The 20,832-nt window shown below is 37.5% G+C and overlaps 2 protein-coding genes across 2 annotated transcripts in view; both read right to left on the bottom strand.

Moving 5' to 3' along the window:
- LOC134793351 (uncharacterized) overlaps positions 1–20,832 on the bottom strand; it is a 170,539-nt gene that overhangs the window by 68,994 nt on the left and 80,713 nt on the right. The window lies entirely within an intron of this gene.
- LOC134793329 (uncharacterized) lies at positions 11,430–13,759 on the bottom strand. The gene is made up of 2 exons (XM_063764868.1): positions 12,071–13,759; positions 11,430–12,040 (listed from the first exon to the last, which is right to left on the bottom strand). Exons 1-2 carry the CDS (start codon positions 12,764–12,766, stop codon positions 11,456–11,458), a joined length of 1,281 nt encoding a protein of 426 aa, XP_063620938.1. The 5' UTR covers positions 12,767–13,759; the 3' UTR covers positions 11,430–11,455.

Here is a 20,832-nt window from a genome sequence, read left to right as displayed (position 1 = left end):
TAGAGCTAAACGTTACAGCAATGTTACTTGTCTTACATAACGTTACAAATAGAGATGCCCCGAATAGTGATTATGGCCGAATACCGAACACCGAATATTCGGCCTCTCTCTCGGCCGAAGCGCCGAATATTCGGCGACATGCGAACATTTTGAGTCACTATTTTATTATGAAAACTGTTCGCTAACAAAGCACAACGTTTGCTAAGATATATTTTTCGTTCAACAGTATTAATGAATGTAGTTAGAGTCAATCAAATCAGATCCATGATAAAACTAAAATATTTTGTAATCACCAAATGGTCAAAAAAGGGTCTTCGTACTTAACAACTTTCCAAGAATACAGTCATCTTAAATATTAAATATGCCTAGTTTTTCGTAATGATTTTGTGAGGTAGGTGCAACAGATATTCTGTATTCCGCCGAATAGTAGGCAACATTCGGCCGAATACCGAATATTCGGCAAAGAGGCCGAATAGCAAATAGTTGCCGAATATTTGTGGCATCTCTAGTTACAAATATATTCAATGCAGTCCAAAAACAAAAACAAATCAACATGCCTATTAGTATCGGCTGGTATCGGTATACATAATTATAAGTCAAAGGAAAGTGAACCTTAGCATAGTGATGTAAATACTGTCGACAATTTTTTCTCAGCCAAGTTCCCTTGTAAAATTTATTAAAGCTCCATCTATGGTTTGGTATTAAAAGGCAATAAAATAGAATTAGAGCTTTGCGGAACTAAACTTTCGGCCAATGAGTTAAAGTTCTCAATAAGAACAGTAATATCGTTGTTGTGTGAGCCGCAGCGGTACCTTGATTTAATGTAATGTGTGAATTTTCACGAATAGTGCTAAAGGCGAGGAGGCCAAATTCAATGTCAATAAGTGCCTTTAAAACATGTTTGTTTGTTTTAAATATGTTAAAATAAACACATTTCCGGAAAATATTATATTGGTACATAAACGTTTTAGTTGTAAGTACCTACCTATGCCAAAAATATTCCAGGGTGTAAAAGTGGTATCTGGGCACTGAACTTTTTTCTTTTTCTTGTGTTAGTATAATTATGAAAAATGTTGCTCGGAGAACAGTTAACAGACAATCAAAATGCGTCACCAAAGAAGTTAAGGGGTCAATGACTTCTAATTTCTAAAAATAGCAGGGAAAGACTGAAAATCCTTGGAGGTCTATGCTCGAAAAAGGGTCATGCCTTTCACATTCGGTTGTGCTGTAGGTACCTACATATCGAGCTGATAAATCTTTCTTGAAAAAAAAAGCGAATGGATGACTAAAAATTCGGTCAGGATCCTTATCAGACAAGCGATTAAAAGTTTAACCCCCTTATTCATAAAACTTTACGGGCCTGATTTAGTTAAATTATGTTTTATCCCTTTCTTACAAATACATAAGTCAAAATGACAGATAAGGGCAAACGATTATTAGCTAATTGAGGCTTGTAGCGCGTTTATGAATAAGGGGGTAAATGTATTTATTTATACTGTTTATTCTTCTAGATATGTTATTATAAAATCATGGAAAGAAAAAGGAAACCCTACATTGTTTATTACGAGACTTGACGTTAAGGTGATTAGACTATTCCATCAGTTTTTGGTGCATTTAACAATGCCACAAACTGACGGGCCGATTAGCAGACGATTAGCCCATATAACGGCCGGCCATTGGCCAACGGTCAGTCAAACGTTTCGGTTTACGTAACCGCCGCACGATTCGCACGAACTTCATAACTCTTCCTTTCAGAGTGTAAACAAAAAGTAATGCTGCTTATCGGCTGTCACTTATTAAGTAAGTAGACCTGTAACTGTACGGCTTAAAACAATTGAAATAAGAATACGCCGACAGTTATAGAATCGACGCAAGCGCAAAGCAACGCATTAAGATCGTATCAGGGTATTGTGTAGTCATTTAGCCATGTTAACTATGTACAAACAGCAACACTCCTAACTGTACGTACATCGGTAGACCTTATTACACAATGCATAAGGTCCACCGATGTATAGTTAACAGTGTGGACGATGGTACTTGTTTGTGGTACGAATATGGTGTAGGTCAGTGGTGTCAAGACAAGTACATTTTTGTGTAGTATAATTTAACCTTGTAAGGGCGCAATGAAAAAATACATGCTAACGAGAAATCGATAATATTTTTCGTCATATAAACAAAAGACGCGAACTGCTGAAAATAAAAAAACTAACAGGCCAATTCGAGTTTTAGTTATAAGTCTCATTCCAATATGACACTGATTTTATACTGATCTGTCTGTCATATCAGTATCATATTGGAAACAGATCTAAAAACTAAAACTAGAAAGTATCACTCTATTGAGAGGTGAAAACCGTATGAAAATCCGTATAGTAGTTTTTGAGTTAATCGCGAACAAAAAAACAAACAGACAGACGCGGCGCGGGACATTGTTTTATATTATAAGGTGAAGTGATATATATGCTCGTGTACATGTCATATTCATTTGCATACCTACACTAAATATTCTCCATATACTTACGTAACCCAAAACGGATACAAGTGTGTAAGATAAATTGATAACCTCTCTTAACCTTACCAACTATAATGACGTTTCACGAGAAAAGGTACCTTATGGTGGTTGGCGCTTACGCCGCGTAGCACCGCATTAGTATTGGAGCGTCGTTAATAACAGCGTACGCGCCGACCGCCATAAGGTAATACCTTTGTCCCCGTGTACCCGTGGAACGTCACTTATATAGTTGTCCAGCAGAAATCTGTCATGTACAATCTAATACATGATAATGTAGGGCCGCCCGGTGGAGGGAAAGGACATATCGAGGCCACATATGGCCGCGGCGTGTGAGGAGTGGCGCGCTCTAGTTTTTAATTGATTTACATATCTTGTGCACGAGCAAGTACAAGTATATTTAAGTATAATAAGTCGGACATGAAGTCTAAGTCATACTAAAGTAGAAAAACAAGAATTATCTTTTATGTACAGTCAACAAAGCTATAAACTTGGCACTCCCGCATACACATTTGTATGAAGGGATGTACCTGAAAAATCAGGATACTGAAGGATGTCTGTTATGCAGCCCTACCGCGAAAAACGAAAACGAAAAAGGAACGTAATTTTTTTATGTCCCTATATCGCTCGAATATGCAAAAGCTCTAATTTTATGTAGTTTTCACGTTATGCAGCGAAAAATCGACAACCTCCGTATAAGTGCCCAAATATTAATTAAACGGTCAATCGCTATTACAGATGTACTTAGTGCATAATTATTTTCTTGTCAGTCTTGGTACAAAAACTACTGAAGTTGACTGAAGTAGTAAGACAAATACGAGTGTTTACGAGAAAATACGATGGAAAACAATTAGTACTACATCTGTATAAATTTCACACGTTTGACATTCCTGATTACTTACTCGTCTCGGGGACGAATTACAATGTAGAGTAAGTAAAGGTTCTACTCTACCTGCACATAGTACTCGATCAAGTGCTCCGAAAGGCGTCGACCTCAGCCAACACCTTCATGAATATTTTCCGACAAAGCACGCCTTTATAAGGACTTAACCACTTCTAGCGGTTAGAACTGATTTGTTCGCTTTTAATTGCAAGTGTCACATAAAACCAATAGCTTAATGAGGAAGTAAATTTAATGTACACACTTCAAACATATGTCAACACTTTTGCACCTTATTTCTTTGAAATAAGGCGAAAAATGTTAACATATCTTTGACATCGACTGTACTTAAACAGTTTTACGGAAAGGTTTTTTGTGTTAATATTTACACTTAAATAATTATTATAAAGTATAAATGTCATTAAATGAACTGCATTATTATGTTATTCGAGTAGTTAAATACATATGCATTAATTGATGTCTTTACTTCCTTAAAGTATACGTTATCGTTGCGTTTAAAACCGTATAGTAATCGTTTAGAAACCAAAGCAATAAAACACATAATTTTAACAGTTTTTCTATGAATATATAGTCCTCAAGAGCTTTTTATATGTCAGTAAAACGTTTACTAGTCATTTACCTTGTCATTGGAATTAGACTTATGTAGTACTATAATTAACTCATACATTCATTGAACGAGCAAGCGTGAAGCACGAGTGAAGGGTCTCCGTTTCAGATTGGACAAAAATGCTTTCTTACAGACTTACAAAACGGCGACCTGTATGTACATATCGAACCGAGACCTGTGAAAATGCGACTTGTAGAGGAGAACAGTCAAAGGACTGTGGACTGTTCTCTACAGGTCGCATTTCTCAACTGATTCTCGTGAAATTTTGTTAGCAAGTTCGGTAATTATATGGAATTATTTTTCGATTAAGTATTTGGATATTTTTAAATGGGGCAGCCATACAGTTCACAGAGCCAGATATTAGTTTGCTCTATACAATACATAATTTCCCAATAGCTATGTACTCTAATTTTAAACAGTAACGCCTTTAACTCGTCTTATTACTCGTATGGTAATGCATCATATTCAACGATTGCACCGCCTTACAAAACATGGCATAATCATTATTTACATTACCAGCCTTGATGCAACAGTATGTATCCATTCTTCATTCATTTTCTGTGATTGGCTTCAGTGAGTTGAAGCAAATGACCTGTGTCGACGAGTTAGGTAATTATAAATACTAGGTTATATGATACAATACACGGAACAATTTTTAATAAAACAAACATTGTTATTTAGTGCCGAAATGAATAAAAAACAGTTTATAACCGACGTTAACTGCTGTAGCTAATAGACAGCAAGCGTATTATGAATGACTTTATTTATGTGGTAGAATAAAATATTGGTAAATATATAAAGGTAAATATTGTTATTGCGGATAAACACCACCAACTTGTGAGAATCTATCATCATATTTCCATCTGCGATGTACAGTCAGCTTCAATAGTCGCAGATGAAACAACGCTCCAAAAGTATCTTCCATCCTGGTATACTTTTCCATATGGAGTCTGTGCGGAACCCTCTGCGGATGCGGAGTCTCTTTCCGAACAGACTTTAATGATACAGGGTGGCCAAAAAATAAGTGCATTCCCGTTGCCAGGGAGGTTTTGAGATTATATTGAGCAACTTTTACTATGGGACCAACCCCGAAATCGCGAAAAAAAAAATTTGCCTGTTTCATATACATTTTGGCTGGTCCATATTCTATGGGAGGGTAAATTTTTTTCGCGATTTCGAGGTTGGTCCCATAGTAAAAGTTGCTCAGTATAATGCTAAAACGTCCCTGGACATAGAGATTGAGATTACTAATATATCTCTACAGTTCGCGTTGAAGAGTATCTATAACATTTTAATTTTTCTACATAAAAAGACATACATTATCTCTTTTGGTTAAGTTATTAGAGAATCGTAGATACTTTTGACACGTAGTCTGATCCGCTACTCCATCGAAAGTAACTCTAATAACTTACACTTACTGTACAAAGGTGCTCAATCAAAAACAATTTCATGCCAATCTTCAAACTGAATCAGCTGTCAAAATCGCAATGATAACTACATTAAGTTCAATGAACATTTCAAAATCCCATCACGTAATAATAGTCAATCTTCAAGTACCGTAAAAATGAGATCTGATATAAGATATAATATATATACCTACTTCTTACATAATCACTTTGAAATCATCGAATTACCATCTTCATAACTGTAGACATGGATCATGACATAGCTAACTTTAAGAACCTCGGAAAGCTATGTCCAGTTTACTTAGAAAAGAAACCTTATTTAGACATCAAAAGGATTATATTCGAAAAGCAATGTTGGGTACAATGAGCGTTTATTATTAGTTGATACAGTCACGCAATATATAAATCAGTACAGTTTGAGATAATTTGCATGATAAGGAAAAATCCTATCATCCGTGACCTATGAATCATTCGGCGGATTAATGCGGTTTAAGGTGAAAACCAAATAACTTCATAGACATTAAGCGAATTGCAGAGGTTAATGACTTGATACAACAGTATAATGCAGTTAATGACAAAACAATCATTCTTCTTCTTCTTCTACCTAGCGTTATCCCGGCCTTTGCCAGGGTCCGCTTTCCTACTTGCTTTCCTCCACTTTGCGCAGTCCTGGGCGTCGTCTCGTGTGAGCCCGTTCACACTCATATCTGCTTTCACGACAAAACAATCATTAATATCGAAAAAGATATAGAATTAAAATACATGCATGTATAATATACAATCTAATAGACTAGGGTTTAAAGAAAGTGATAAACTTATATACTTAACTGTTTAACATCCCTACTTATTAATGATAATATTTTGATTCCTACGTGCAAAGAATAATACAAAAATACTAAACCGTTACATAACCATGTAACGGTTCACTAATGTAACAAAAATTGGGGCAATCATTACACGTGTCGTTTAAGGTTATAAAGTGATAACAGTTTGACGTATTGTATTGTATATTATGTTATGTTACTTATGACAGAGTCATTGATCTGTACGGATAGGATGGCTGCGCTTCTATAGTCTGTTGTTTCATGTGTCACTCTCGCAAATATCTATTAGAACGTGACGAATACGATGACACGCGATAAAATGCTGACCGTTCTAAGCCTGTAGCGATTCATAAACTATGATTATAGTAAAATAATTTGTGACCAGAAAAGGACGGCATAATTTTGAAACATGTAAGTATTTAATTTTATCATTTATTTACATACAATATATATACAATACAGTGGTACTACTAAACGAAATTAATAACTAGCTTAAATCTAAAATAGGCCCTTGAGGCATTGTACCAAGGATGCTGGCGGCATTTCCTCGCTGTATCGCAATGCTGATACGTTGTGCGAGGTAGCCGCCAGCAGTATTATATTGAATTTCGAGACTTTTTCTAATGACGAATTGTTTTGTCAACGAGCCTAAGATGCTTAGTAAACGACAGTGACCACTGATTATTGTTTTTAATCACCTATTACATAATAAGTTGATGATAAGTTAGTGCGTAAGAGGAGGCTAACGTAAAATTGTAGTTTTCTTCTTCAAGGGCATTTGCCCTTGCTACAAAAAAAATTACACGGATCTGACAAGCATTTTTAGACAGTAGTATATTTACAGAGTAATTAAGATAAAAGGCAAAAACCCGCTAGATGGCCATAGCTTTTGTTTCCGTCTAATTACCTGGTTTGCCGGCTCCTCTTCACCTATTATTTATTATGTTTGTATTGCTACCATATTTATGTAGATACCTAACATGTTCATCTTGTTTGCCAACGTCAACGAATAAAAGAAATCAAAAGTCACCCACATTAATAAATATTGAAACATAACACAGGCGGGATAAGCGTCAAGGAATGCAAGACAAAAGGTTAGAAAGCGGTCGTCCTTGTGAGAAAGCAAGTGAAAGTATCAGCCGACATGACACCCCAGAACCGGTATGTTGCTGTGTTATCGGTGTTACGTGTTACTGGGGTCAGAGCTTGACCTGGTCAGATGGAAGTTTGTAAATAACTAGCCGACCGCCGCGGCTTCGCACGGGTTACACAAAACCGTAACAAATTATACACTTACCTTCATCAAGAATCACTCTCATGATAGCTTAAAACCGCATAAAAATCCATAGTTTTTGAGTTTATCGTGAACATACATACACACAAACAGACAGATGCGGTGTGGGACTTTGTTTTATAAGGTGTTGTAGTGATACCAGGTTGCTGGGATCTTTGTCTCTTCTGTTTTATTGACATGTGAAGGAAACTTACCACCCGAGGATACGTACGTTAATACGAGGACCAATACGACCTTCAAACCTTTAGGAAATCTCAAATATAAGAGCCCGGGTCAAACACAAATCTGTGTTCGCGTCTTTCCTGTAGGCATACACAAAAGTTAAGGGCTATAAAGGTTAATTTTCTTATTTAACCGTTATCCACGTGAAAAGGTACTGTTAGAAAAATGTACAGTTCGCGCGAACACACTAGTTTTCTCTCCTGTGGGCAATAGTTAACAGCTTGTGGGCATGTAGGTAATGATTTTATCATAGTTCTCTTAATAAAAGGAGTACCTTTTCACGTGGATAAGGGTTAAATAAGAAAATTAACCTTTATAGCCCTTAACTTTTGTGTATGTCTACAGGAAAGACGCGAAGCCCCATCTTAATTCGACAGCGCATTTGCAACTCCTCTGGTCTTGCAGGGTGATGAAACTTTGCCAGTTGAAAATAGGCGCGAAAATTTGTATGGGAGATCGATCCTTCGCGCCTGCTGTTTTGAAATTTGCCGCTTGCCAGAGTATAATTACTTAACTTCTTATTTAAGTAAAACATTAAACGGCACGGAAGCCGGTATCCGCCTGCGTGTCTTCCGCGGTTTTTAGAGAAACTTTAATTGTTTAATTGTGTAAATATTACTTGAGATGTTAATTGGTAAAACTCTAAAAGCTCTTAGGCGCTTGTAAATTAATTCATCAAATTAATTAGGGAAGTGTTTTTCTAGGCTCTATTCAAAATTTCTTGAGTAGGTACTAGTTCCTCTTATGTTCCGGAAAAATGAAAACAGAGTTATTTTAGCATTGCTGAGTAGTAAGTATTTTGTCATTCACAGAAACTGTTGAAATTACCTAATTGGTTGTACAGGCAGTGTAATGTTTTATTTTACGTAGATAAACATAATATTATAGATTACCTATTTAGGCATTAAAACACTCGTGTGATGTTTTTATGAAACTTGCTTTCAGCTCGTTTCATAAACCCGCACTTGTATTTTAATGCCCTTCATTATGTAGCAGTCACAAATAGTACTATTAAATGCCTAATAATGTATCTAAAAGACATAATTGAATAAAATAAATAGAATTATAAATAATGGCTACGCATGTAAAATAACTCTTTTGTAGTAATAAAAAATGCCTCTAAAATTAGAGGCTTATTAAATTACCTATCTAAATATTATGTTACAATTAGCAAGGCACTTTGTTATCTTAATGTTCATGGCCATCAAAGCAACTAGTAGGTACATAAATAACGTAATTAAACTGTCGTCTAATATGGAGTAGACACCTAAATCACATGTTTTTTTCTTCATTTTAATGCCTTTGCCACGACGCTCGTATTTTTATTATGCTATATACTTACATATTTAAAAATAATAATAAAAAATCTAACTAATACGACATCATACTGACAGGTAGGGAATGCAAATCGGTTATTTTTTGTATGGAAATATTCGGTTTTTAACCGAAACCGCGGTTATTTCCATACAAAAAATAACCGATTTGCATTCCTTACTGACAGGTCAGTACCATATCGGAAACAGATCGAATAACCAAAACTCGAATTGACCTGTTCGACCAATCTTGATAAAAACCTGGAACAAGAAACTACTACGATTGTTTTCGTAAATTATAACAAATTAATGACGACGACGAAAAAATATTAATAATTGATTTAATAACGAATGACTATCGCTGGTTTATTTTGTTTTTAATTAAAAATCTAGCCATAGGTATTTATTTTCACAAATATAGAATAGAATAGAAATCATTTATTCAAAAAACACATCAATCAAATAACACAATAGCAAATTCAAATAGATTGATATTATGTAAGTTAAATTCATCGAATTTCTAGTCATCTTGTTGCATTTTTTTCGAGAGCTATTTTTTTGCTCTAAGCATACAGCACAACCGAGGTTTTAACACAAATAAAAGGTTAAATCAAAGTTAAAGTAAGTCGTATTAATTTTCGTCATCCGGCCAATATTTTTCGTCGTATTTTTCCGGTTGCCTAATATGGCTTGGCGATGGCGATCTTGAAGATGCTTCCGTTTAGCCGATTTAAATTATCATTTTCGAAGACACGTTTCAAATACCTATGTATTGTTTATGCGACATTTCTGACTGATCTTTATTAATATCAGTCATGGCTTAAATTGTTTACATTTATATTGTGCTACCAACAAAATACATACTTATTTATACGATTTAATTTGGTACATAAATGGGATAAAACTGCCATACACTGATGACACTTCGAGAAACTTCCAAGGGTTTCATGTACTGTACTGTATAAAATTTATAGGATGTTGATTGCAAATAAAGAAATGAAATACCATGAAGCCTGCAAAGACACCAGCTGGAATTTGCGCTTCTGGACAGCCTTACAAGTTTTACGACTATCTGACAAAAATTAAAAATGCCCTGAATCATTAAGAAAGGTGGATGTTACTGTGGCTTAGTTTTTGCTTGACTTGGCGGAGGCACTTGCTCCAGATCACGTAAGTACGGCTCGAATTTTTCGAACTAAGTGCAGAAACGTGCATAATCATAAACAAACATGTTTCGACTTCCTACCAGACAAGTCTAAGCAAACAGCTGACATCTTGCCCCGTCGCCATGTCACTCTCACATCCTCTCGCCGTGAGAACCGAGGGAAATCTCGTTAGTCGTTTGGTTAAGACAGTTAATGTCACAACGATTAATTGGCATTACATCCGACACATTCACATTACGATACATTCGACCACCTTTAACTCAAACATTTAATTTGTGGGTGCTATCATGTTTGCGTATCGCAAAACCACCCACAAACACCTATATAATAGTCCTAAATCTCCCAACTATGTATGTTTAGCTGTATGTTAATCACTATCACGAAACTCACTTAAGAATAAAATCTCGCGCCAGCGCTATAACCACGAAACTCGAAGTTCGCAAATTGCGGGCATCTTCCTCTGTCACTCTAAATACGCCTTCATTGGAGTAAAAGAGAAAGATCCCCCGCAATTTGCGAATTTCGGTCGTCGCGGTAGGCCTCCAGGTGTCTCTTTTTGTACACAGAGCTGCATAATGAATTGAATTCATTCATAAAGTGGGTAATGGGTATGAACTTTTGCAGCTCGCTGTAAAAAAATAACAGTTGCATTGGGCAGATTGGGTGAATTAGCCAATCTAACTGGCATTTTAACATCTAGGAAACACAGCGTAGGTAGGTTTAACCGCGACCTACACGAAATTAACCGGTTCAACTAAATAGTTTGCCAATAGATAGTATTTATTTGATTGAATTTTTTTTACAAAATTTAAGCAATCATTGCATAAAAATACAACTAATATGATTAAACTCTATCACCCACTAATTAATCAATACTTGGCTCTACACTCCCACGCCTAATATAAAAGTATACAAGTTATTACGTAAAATATTATATTTAAACACGGAGGCCGATTCGTATAAAATAATTGTTAAGGTTTTGATCTTGTAATGATACGACTTTGATGATCGCTCTCGCTGAATGATGCGCACTAAATGCACTTGGAGTTATGTCATCAATCATCTCGCTTGCACTTATTAAAGTACGTGAGATGCACTACGAGTCGTGTTAAGGTCGTATCATAACAAGATTAAAACATTAACAAATTACTAAGTCAGAATAGGCCTCGCGAGCTCAATCAGCTCTTCTTCTTCTTATCGTGTGAAGGGATCATAACTAAATTGTATTTTGCCAATATTTTGCCACCTCTAACCCCCGGGGGGTAGCTCTTATGAGGTCTTCTGTAGTGCACATAGTTGGACACAGGGAACACTGCATCATATGTTGCGTTGTTTGTAGGTCGCCACATTCGCATAGTGCATCACTTTGTCCTGGGTTGATTCCCCATTTCAGGAGGTTGTCTTTGGATCGGCCAACTCCCGATCTTAGTCTATTTAGAGACTTCCAGGTTACCCATTTTTCTTTTGCGCCAGGTGGTAAGCGCTCGTTAGGTGTTATGTTTAGCGAGTCTTCATTGAGCTGCGATTTCCATGCTACGAGACGGGCCTCTTGTGGCGTTTGGTACTCGAGGGCTGGATTGGTGACAAAACTCCTGCGTGACTTTAGCCTGCCGGTTATAGGAGTATGCGAATGTAGTGGGTGTCGGGAATCACGCAGTTGTTTTGCGCGTTCTACAGCGGTTGCCACGTCTCTACGTATGTGAGGAGGAGCGATTCCGCTCATTTGATAGAGATGATCGCGTTTGGTAGGTTTAAGACACCCAGTGATCAGTCGACAGGTTTCGTTGAGAGCAGTATCTACCTGACCTGTGTGTGCAGAGTTCTTCCATACCGGGCATGCGTACTCTGCAGCCGAAAAACTAAGCGCAAGTGCGGTAGTGCGGAGTGTGTGTGGGGTTGCACCCCATGTGGTTCCAGTGATCCGACGAATGATATTATTTCTTGCCGCCACTTTCTGTTTAGTATTAAGGCAATGTGATTTGTAGGTCAGGGATCTGTCCAGCGTTATGCCCAGGTATTTGGGAGCGAAAGTGTGATCCAGCCGACAACCCTCCCACAAAAGGTTTAATTGTCTAGTTGCCTGTCTATTTTTGAGGTGGAAAGCGCATACCTGTGTTTTAGCTGGGTTTGGTCTGAGTTGGTTCTCCCGGTAGTACGCTGAAAGGGACTCCAGGCCTTCCGCCAAGCAACTCTCTACCTCCTCGAAAGATTTTTCCTGCGATGTCAGGGCTAGGTCGTCAGCAAAGAGGAAGTGATTTAGGTTCTTCACAATGGGCTGGTCGTTAGTATAAACGTTGAATAGTGCTGGTGCAAGTACGCTACCCTGGGGAAGACCATTTTTAAGGCATCTCCATCTGCTCCTATGCCCTTGGAAGGATACAAAGAATCTTCGGTTAGATAATAGCTCTGAGATCATTTGCGTAAGTTTGTAGTCCTTCGTTGTTTGGTACAGCTTAGTTGCCAGTCTTCTGAGGTTAATGGTGTCGTATGCCGCTGTGAGGTCTACAAAGACCGCGCCTGTCACCATACCCTTTTCAAATCCGTCCTCAATGTGCTGTGTCAAGTTGAGCACTTGCGATGTACAGGATTTGCCTGGTCTGAAACCTGCCTGTTGGGTGATGAAATACGTCCTCTAGGGTTGTTGTCAAGCGTTCCAGTACAAGGCGTTCGAATAACTTGAATGTATGGCAGAGTAAAGATATCGGTCTGTAGCTTTTCGCATTTTCAGGATCTTTGCCTGGTTTTAAAGTAGCAATGACGTGAGATTTCCTCCATATCTTTGGGAAGGACATTGTATCGACGCACGAGTTAAACAGCTGGAGCAGCCACATTCTGGCTTTCGGTCCGAAGCGTTTGATTTGTTCGACCCTTATATCATCGATTCCAGCTGCCTTCCCATTTTTTAGCTTCAACATACCCACGTCTAATTCCGACATTGAAAATGGAAGCTTCAGATGGTCAGTTTCTTGAGCAGGAGGGAGGCGGATAAGTTTAGCAGGCTTCCGTGAGTTTGTTGTTCTGCCATTAAGGAGTAGTTGATGGGCTATCTGATCAGCGGTTATGTTTGAGTGATACGTGTGCATTTTAGTATCTCCGTTAAGCTGATTGATGAAAGTCCATGCCTTTTTGCTATTATGAGTCATATCCACATTTCCCACTAGCTCGTTCCATTTTTTTCCCTGGGCCTCGGAGATCTCTTCCATGAGTTTATTGCCCAAGTAAATGGTTTCTTCAGAGAAGGGGTCGGCAGCGTAAGAGGCATAATACAAGTCTGCTTGGTTCTGAAGGTCGTCGGACATTCCCGGGATGTATTGAGTCCTGCAACCGCGTGGTATGTGTCGTCTGGATGCTAACTTCACCAGTTCAACAAACTCGGCGTAATTGTCTGATATGGGTTCGAGTTCAGCTACGAGATGGTCTAGATCCTCGGCGTAGCTTTTCCAGTCCGCTTTTGTGAAGTTGTATCTCCGCTTGAAAGGGACTGTGCGTGGTCGGACTGCTGCATAAGCTTTACAGACTATCGGCCGGTGCTGAGTTCTGGGTATGACCTCGCATACTGATTTTACGCATTGTTTTGAGATACTCTCGCTTACGAAAATAAGGTCGGGGTTATAGCCTCTCTTCCACCTGCCGCTGTTAAATGATGGTGGTAACTTGGGGTCGTGAATCAGGGACACTCCGCATGACTCAGCCCATTCCTCCACTAGGCAGCCATTCTCATCTCCAGCCCGGTAGCCCCAGCTCTCACTATGGCTGTTGAAGTCTCCTAATACGAGTTGGACAGGCTGATAGTCAAAGTTCAAGGGTTTGTGGAACTGGAAGACTTCATTGGGTGGCTTGTATACAGAGGTGATAGTGCAGTTGCTGAGTTCTGCAGTGATGACTTCGATGTTGTTTATATGTGTTTTATGTGCAGATTTAATATTTATCCCTGGTCTGGCAAATAGCGCACTTCCATACTGGCGGTGTTGTATTTCCGCAATAAGTACCATCCCCTCGATGGTAGGGCGGCAATTGTCAGGTCCTCTATGAGTTTCTTGTACGCAGAGGATATCACATTTATTATACATGCACATATTTGAAAGTATATATTCCTTTTCAGCTGATATTCCCTCTATATTGACGGATATTATTGTCAATGTTGGCCCCGCAGGGGGCGTCTCTCTAGTTAGCATATGTGGCATATTGGCACTTCTTGATCACCTTCGGTGCGCAGCAATCGGTTTCACGGCTTGTAGGCCGCTACTCACGGGGAGGGCCCGAGCAGTAATTTGGCTGTGTAAGCTCTGCTCTTCTGGAAGGCTTGCTGCATCCACCCCCATCATCAGCTCTTGATTAGGCGCGATAAGGAAATGGCTATTCAATATAAGCATGCTTAACGATCTATAGCATTACCTTGGTTTAACTGTTGAAAGTTATATTAAGATAACATGTCTTGGGAATATTTACTGAATGGAGCTCACATTAACATTATTGAGAGTGGTTTAAGATTTTATGTGTAGAAACGATGGATAGTGTGCGGTGGGTGGTAGTGGTGGTACGTGTTGTGTCCCCTGGAAATTATGAACGGAATATCATTTGATATTTTTCATTTCTCATGCTCTGAAAGAGGGTCATTGTTGTTCTAAAAGGTGTGCAGAAAAATATACGTTACTGCACTAGAGCATTTTACGTTCCAAGTATGACTATATTAATTTTTTTACGATAAGCAATTGAAATTTGGGTTTGAATGGATTTGTTATACAATTTCCATTCTGATATTTATCTTCCCATTCCATAAACAACGATACTTTCGCCTAAATTGTTAATTGAAAGTACCCTCTAGATTTAATATAGATAAAAATGTCTACTTTCTCATGTTTTTAAAAAAACACATGCATTTTACTTTCCTCGTATTCGAAATGAAAAGTAGAGTGTTTAACTCGGGTTAAAGGCATCATTTCATGCCTTGGTTAACAATCTACTATTCTTGTCATTGGCTATTCTGTAAAGGAAAACATCGAAAGGAAATCAGACTAGGTAGGAATTTCGAAATGACTAGTGAAAAGTCAATAGCGGTCGATTTCGTCAAAATTAGGGCCAACAGGCCCTGACTTCATTCAGATGCTAGTTACATATATACAATATAATCATGCCTATTTCCCGGAGGGGTAGGCAGAGACCACGGATTTCCACTTGCTACGATCCTGACTCCTGACATACCTCTTTCGCTTCCTTCACTTTTATAACATTCCTCATACACGCTCGCCGGTTTAGGGTGGTCTTGGGTATAGGGGGTTTAGATGCAAGATAGTGCGAAAAAGAGGACAGGCTCTATAAGATTTTACTAATAATTACTTTCTAATATATCTTTTCAGTAGATATGGACAGTTAAATAGGATATCGGTAAAACTAATATCAACATAAGGCCCCCTGTATCTTTCAGGAACGTAACCTTTTATTTCTTTATTTGTGAGTATCAGCAGAAGTTAGTAAAGAAGTTATTAACATTAAATATTAGGCAATATAAGCATAGACAACCTCATACCGTGGGTCAGGTCGCATACGTGCCTCCATATGTCGACGCCCAACCTTCGCACACAGATCAATTTACAGATATAGTCAATCAATTGTTTACAGAAGCCTCATCAATCTGTCTGTCTATACGGACTTATCTCAATTGATCTATTAACAAAAACAATTATAGCTAATGCAAAACAAACGCAGTGCGAAATTAAAATCACGCCTTAATGATAATTACTAATTTGCTGTTTAATTGGTTATTCTCACTTCCTATATTTAGAGGTTGGTTTTAAATATTTAATTAAAGTCAAAACAAGTAGGATTTTGATGATATAATTTCATTTAATTGTTGAAAAGTAGTAGGAATAAATACTTTACGATTTTATCTTTATCCCTACAGGGTAAATAATTAATCTAAAAAAAAAAATTAATGTCTTAGGTATTCATAGTTAATAGTGGACCATCATAATTCAATTTGATAATGATTGGTTTTATACATGTTCTTAGTTAGAATTCGATTTGATATGTTGATTTTAACAGCGTATAGTATAAATGATCCCAATGAAAACTAACAGTTTATTTCCGGAAGGTTTGATTTTAAACAGATTAACATTTATACAGTGTGTAAATTCAATACGGGCGAATATTTAAACTGTGGTTAGCATAGGACATAAGAAGTATGTGTACAAAACGCGAGAGTTTAAAGTGTTATATGTTAGTCTTATCCCACCTTACCTTATCTGGTTTAATTTACCACCCGTATTGGATTTACAAACTGTATAGTAAGCATTCTTATGCAAGAGTTCTATCGTAAACCTATTTCTCAGTGTTTTCCCATCGATCTTTACCTTTCCTTACTGTTACCTAACGCCTGCACCTTTGACCCTCCGCCCTACGGTAATTGTTCACTTTCGTTATGTTATGTGTGTTACAGTAACGATCCAGTTGCATTACGTAACGTTCAAGTGAAACCGGGTTTTAGATTTGCTCCTCATTTACATGTCGAGGCAACTCGAATATCTTCATAAGATAAACTTATGCTGCTTTAATAAGATATATAAATATCTAAAGCTGAATTTCTTGCAAAGGTCAGAAGTATAATTTAGGTTATTGTTAGCAGTTATTACCGGTACCTATTTCTATTTTTTGACATTCATAAAAGCATTGTAGGTAATAACCTAAATTAAATGAATGATTTTTGTCATCGTCTTTAGGTATTCCAATTTCAAGTTAAGAGAAGTAGCCTTCCAAACATAGCTTTAGGTATTGAGTACGTTTTGTTCGTTAAAAAGTCAATGAAGCATACTCTCAGCCGTAAAAAAACGAGGTTTTCTATACAAAATGGCCATTATTTTTAATCAAAGTTTCCACAGACGTGTTAAAAAATATAAACTTTCCACAATTTAAATCCGTTATCTAAAAAAGCCACATTTACTGCAGATAAATCTGTTATCGTTCTACAAACCGATTTTGTCAATAGTAACAGCCGGCATTTTTTTTACAAATAGCTCCCATGCCTACACATATTAAATTTCGGAAATTTACTGCTTTGCCAGACTATAACACTCACGAGTATGGCAAAAAAACACTAAATCTAGACCACTTGTTATGCCCCAATTAAGACCAGAAACATTTATGTATCGGATGTGCAAATCCATCAAAATCAGTTGTGTAACGTTTAACGTAACACAAATTGGGACAATTTCTGACACCTGTCGTTTCGAGAAGGTTATAGTGACAGTCTAAGACTTATTGCATTGTTAATTCTCGAAATATGGTCATTGATCTTATGTGACAATATGTTATAGTAAGTGATATATTGCTAAACAAGCGGGTGACAATTATGAAAGATTGATTGTTTCTGTTAGCCAATGTGCAACTTTGTGCAGTCAAGTGTAAGAATATAGATGCACTGATCACACTCAAAAATATGTTCGAACTATGGGACATATTTTTGAGTAATTTGTATGCACCCATATTTTTGTTGCTTTAACAGTCCGAATATATCACCGATAAGTCGGGAGATGTCTGCTGCTTATTGATAGTTTAAAAAAGATGCGTATTAATACAAATGCTCTTATGCAATTGGCACAATAAGAACAGAAGTCTTTAAGCGGGCGAGGGTTTCAAAATTATCTGAGCCCAAATTTAGTAGGTAGGTTAGGAAACAAATCATTATGGCCCTCACCAGTCGGTATGACCGTCGCCATACAAAATAATATGCTATATGATGGCACCGCTATCCTAGGAAACCAGAGTTTTAGCTAGTTCTGCTGCTGAGTACCTACATAAAAATAAACACAAAGTAACAATATACAAATATTTAAATGCAAGCATACAATGGAAGTTGTTTCTCCTTAGTTATTAACAATTTTGCTTATAATGTCTCAATATTTTGCCTCTTATTTCAACGGCTACCGAGCTACTATGAAGAAATCCAGCAGGTCAATATATTATATTCCAACCAACTGAAATTCACGCTTTCCGTCCCATTTGCTCTGCAGTGTTATGTGAATGGAGAGAGAAAGAGCGCACGATCGAAGCTTCGGATTCCGTTTACCGACGCGCATGCGCTAGCGGAACAGAAGTACCTGTTATGGGTATGTCGGCAACTCACGCGCCGACCTTTGGAGGAGAAGGGCTTGCTGGAAACTGCACAAGCAAGTTTATACCATAACTTTATGAAGGTAAGGCTGAAATTTATAGAACGGAAAATTTGCATATTTCGATAATGTTGACTAAAAATGCAGTTTCGAATTTAGAGTAGATTGGGTGTACTTATATTAGTGTGTGTGTGTTGTTTCTCATTTGCTAAATAATATAGAGGATCTTAATTTTCTTACATGAAATACGTAAAAATATTACTGCAATGCTCTGCCGCCAGAGTGCACCACTAAGCTAGCTGGTAAACCATAGTGTAACTTACACATACTGTGCCTTAAACTGTTTTTTGACAAGTTTTCACAAACAAACGAAAATATGATATTGATGCATCAAGGCGGTTTGTTAACAAGAGCCTACCGGGAAACGCGAAAATCATAATTTAGTCATCTGCCTCTTTACCGCTCGAATATGCAAGAGTGATAGGGAGGTTAGATAACGAAATTTCGATTTTCTTGTTTCGCGATAGCCCCCCCCCCCCCCCCCCCCCCCGATTTTGTGATGGATAGTGGCGCCCCCTACGTTGAGTTTCGCGTAATATTCCGTATTATATATTTCTTAAACAACCTGATGGTCTAGCATGAGTTGCGTTCTCGCTCGCGACTCCATACATTTAGCGCGACTTCTTATGCTAGACCGGCGCCAACGAAATGAGACTTTTGAAGGAACTGTCATACGGACCATCATTCAACCGTACCTAACAATACCGTATACCTAATACCTAACAATTCTCGGAGCAAACGGATACAAATAGAAAGCCTAAACATTATGTAAAAATAAATTTAAATGCATATATACCTAGAGATAGTAGGTATAACTGTATTAACAATGTATTTATTTTCCTAATATTTGATTGACTAATAAGACCTCATCTAAATACAGTTTACAATAGAGATAACACTTCAAGTGCATTGTTCGCATACTGCATCGTTCGCAAAACAGCGATTACAATACTTCAATTAGAAATTCTGACATGTAGAATCGATTAGATTTAGAAGGACGAATATGAATTGTATGAGTGTCAGATCAGATACTTCAACCAGAAGTGAATAAGGTATGGATCAAGGGTCATACGTCAGCGGTAAGATAATTACTTCGAGTTTAATATGTAGGTATTAATATTATGTGTCGTAGCATCACCGAATGGGCCCTGCGGAAGACCAGCGCTGGTTCGTTTAGGCGGGCCCGGTCATATTCAGATTTTGCCAGTTTAGGTTTAGGTCAAAATCTGATTGAGTACGATTCTGGTTACACCAGATTCATCATAGGTCTGTTTCTGAAGCAGATACTTTCAGGGCATGACTTGTAAGGTGGAAGTCACTTTCTCTTTAAGTGAATTTCTCACTAGGTCAGATTCTGGGTAGATCATTGTCATGATGGTATTACGTCGTATTAGCAAAAAATTTGTTTCTACAAATTGCATTTTCTTATTATATCAGATTCGAATCGCGTCGTTTTCTAAATAAATCTGAATCTTACATCAACTAATTCTGAGACGTTTTATTTCTTATTAGGTCAGTTTATGTACAAGTCTATTTCTGAAAAGAAGAGGTATAATTCACACTAGAAAAAAGACGGGTTATTCGCAACGCAAAATGTCTACATCATTTTCCGTCGTTTTATCTTTACATTAGCGATGTCGACGGAGCCCTGCTGCCGCGGGGCTCCTATTCTGTGCAGTTTGCATATTTTAACTAACGAACCTAACCTATCTGTGTGATAAAAAAATTGGTCATTTTGCGTTCTAGACCGTTCGCGATGTAGACTAAAAGCGATATTTGCAAGAAAGGGGCCTTGAGGGGCCTCCGGGTTTTTCCTGGTTCAAAGGTTGTCCATTGCAAATTCAACGCGGTAACGCAGCGAGTGTGATGGGCACCTTTGCGCCGGGTGTAGCGCGGGGAGGCCTCTTCCAGTAGTTTTTATATTCCTTGTTTTTATTTTAGATATATTTAGGGTTGTTAGTTTTAATTTAGTTTTATTCTTAGATATATTTAGTTCATAAGTTATTTATTTGTATTTTTACTGTCTTTTCTGGTATTAATTAGGTGAAGTATTAGTTCATATTCTTTTAAAAATAAATCACAATTTAAGGTTATAAAATGTATGGAGATGACAGCTGTCACAGAAGCAAAGCGATATAGGCAAAATACACTAGTCATTTTGCGTTCTAGACCGTCCGCGACTGTATACATTTATCTTTGTCTTGACTGTACAGTCGCCTAATGTAGCCAGAAATTGATTAACATATTATCTGACCTTCTAACAATATACTCTAAACATAATTTAATCGACATAGAATCGGTCGTACTCACATTTAGACATACTGAGATTCTGGAAATGTAATTTTCTGACCTGCTCAGAATCCGGCATTGAGAGAATCTGAAGTGCTAGGAATTTGTTATATGGATAATCTAACATTGTAGGAACTTG

The sequence above is a fragment of the Cydia splendana genome, chromosome 9 (assembly GCF_910591565.1).
Source record: "Cydia splendana chromosome 9, ilCydSple1.2, whole genome shotgun sequence".
In the NCBI taxonomy this organism is placed as follows: Eukaryota; Metazoa; Arthropoda; class Insecta; order Lepidoptera; family Tortricidae; genus Cydia; species Cydia splendana.
Note: the sequence above shows the minus strand (reverse complement) of the source record. Positions and strands in the feature narration are given on the sequence as shown.

What these genes read in the sequence shown, in the direction of transcription:
- LOC134793329 (XM_063764868.1), bottom strand. Translation starts at nt 12,766, where the DNA reads ATGGTGACAGGCGCGGTCTTTGTAGACCTCACAGCGGCATACGACACC. An exon ending in CTGCAGAGTACGCATGCCCG is followed by an intron (nt 12,041 to 12,070) that starts GTATGGAAGAAC and finishes CACACAGGTCAG; the next exon opens with GTAGATACTGCTCTCAACGA.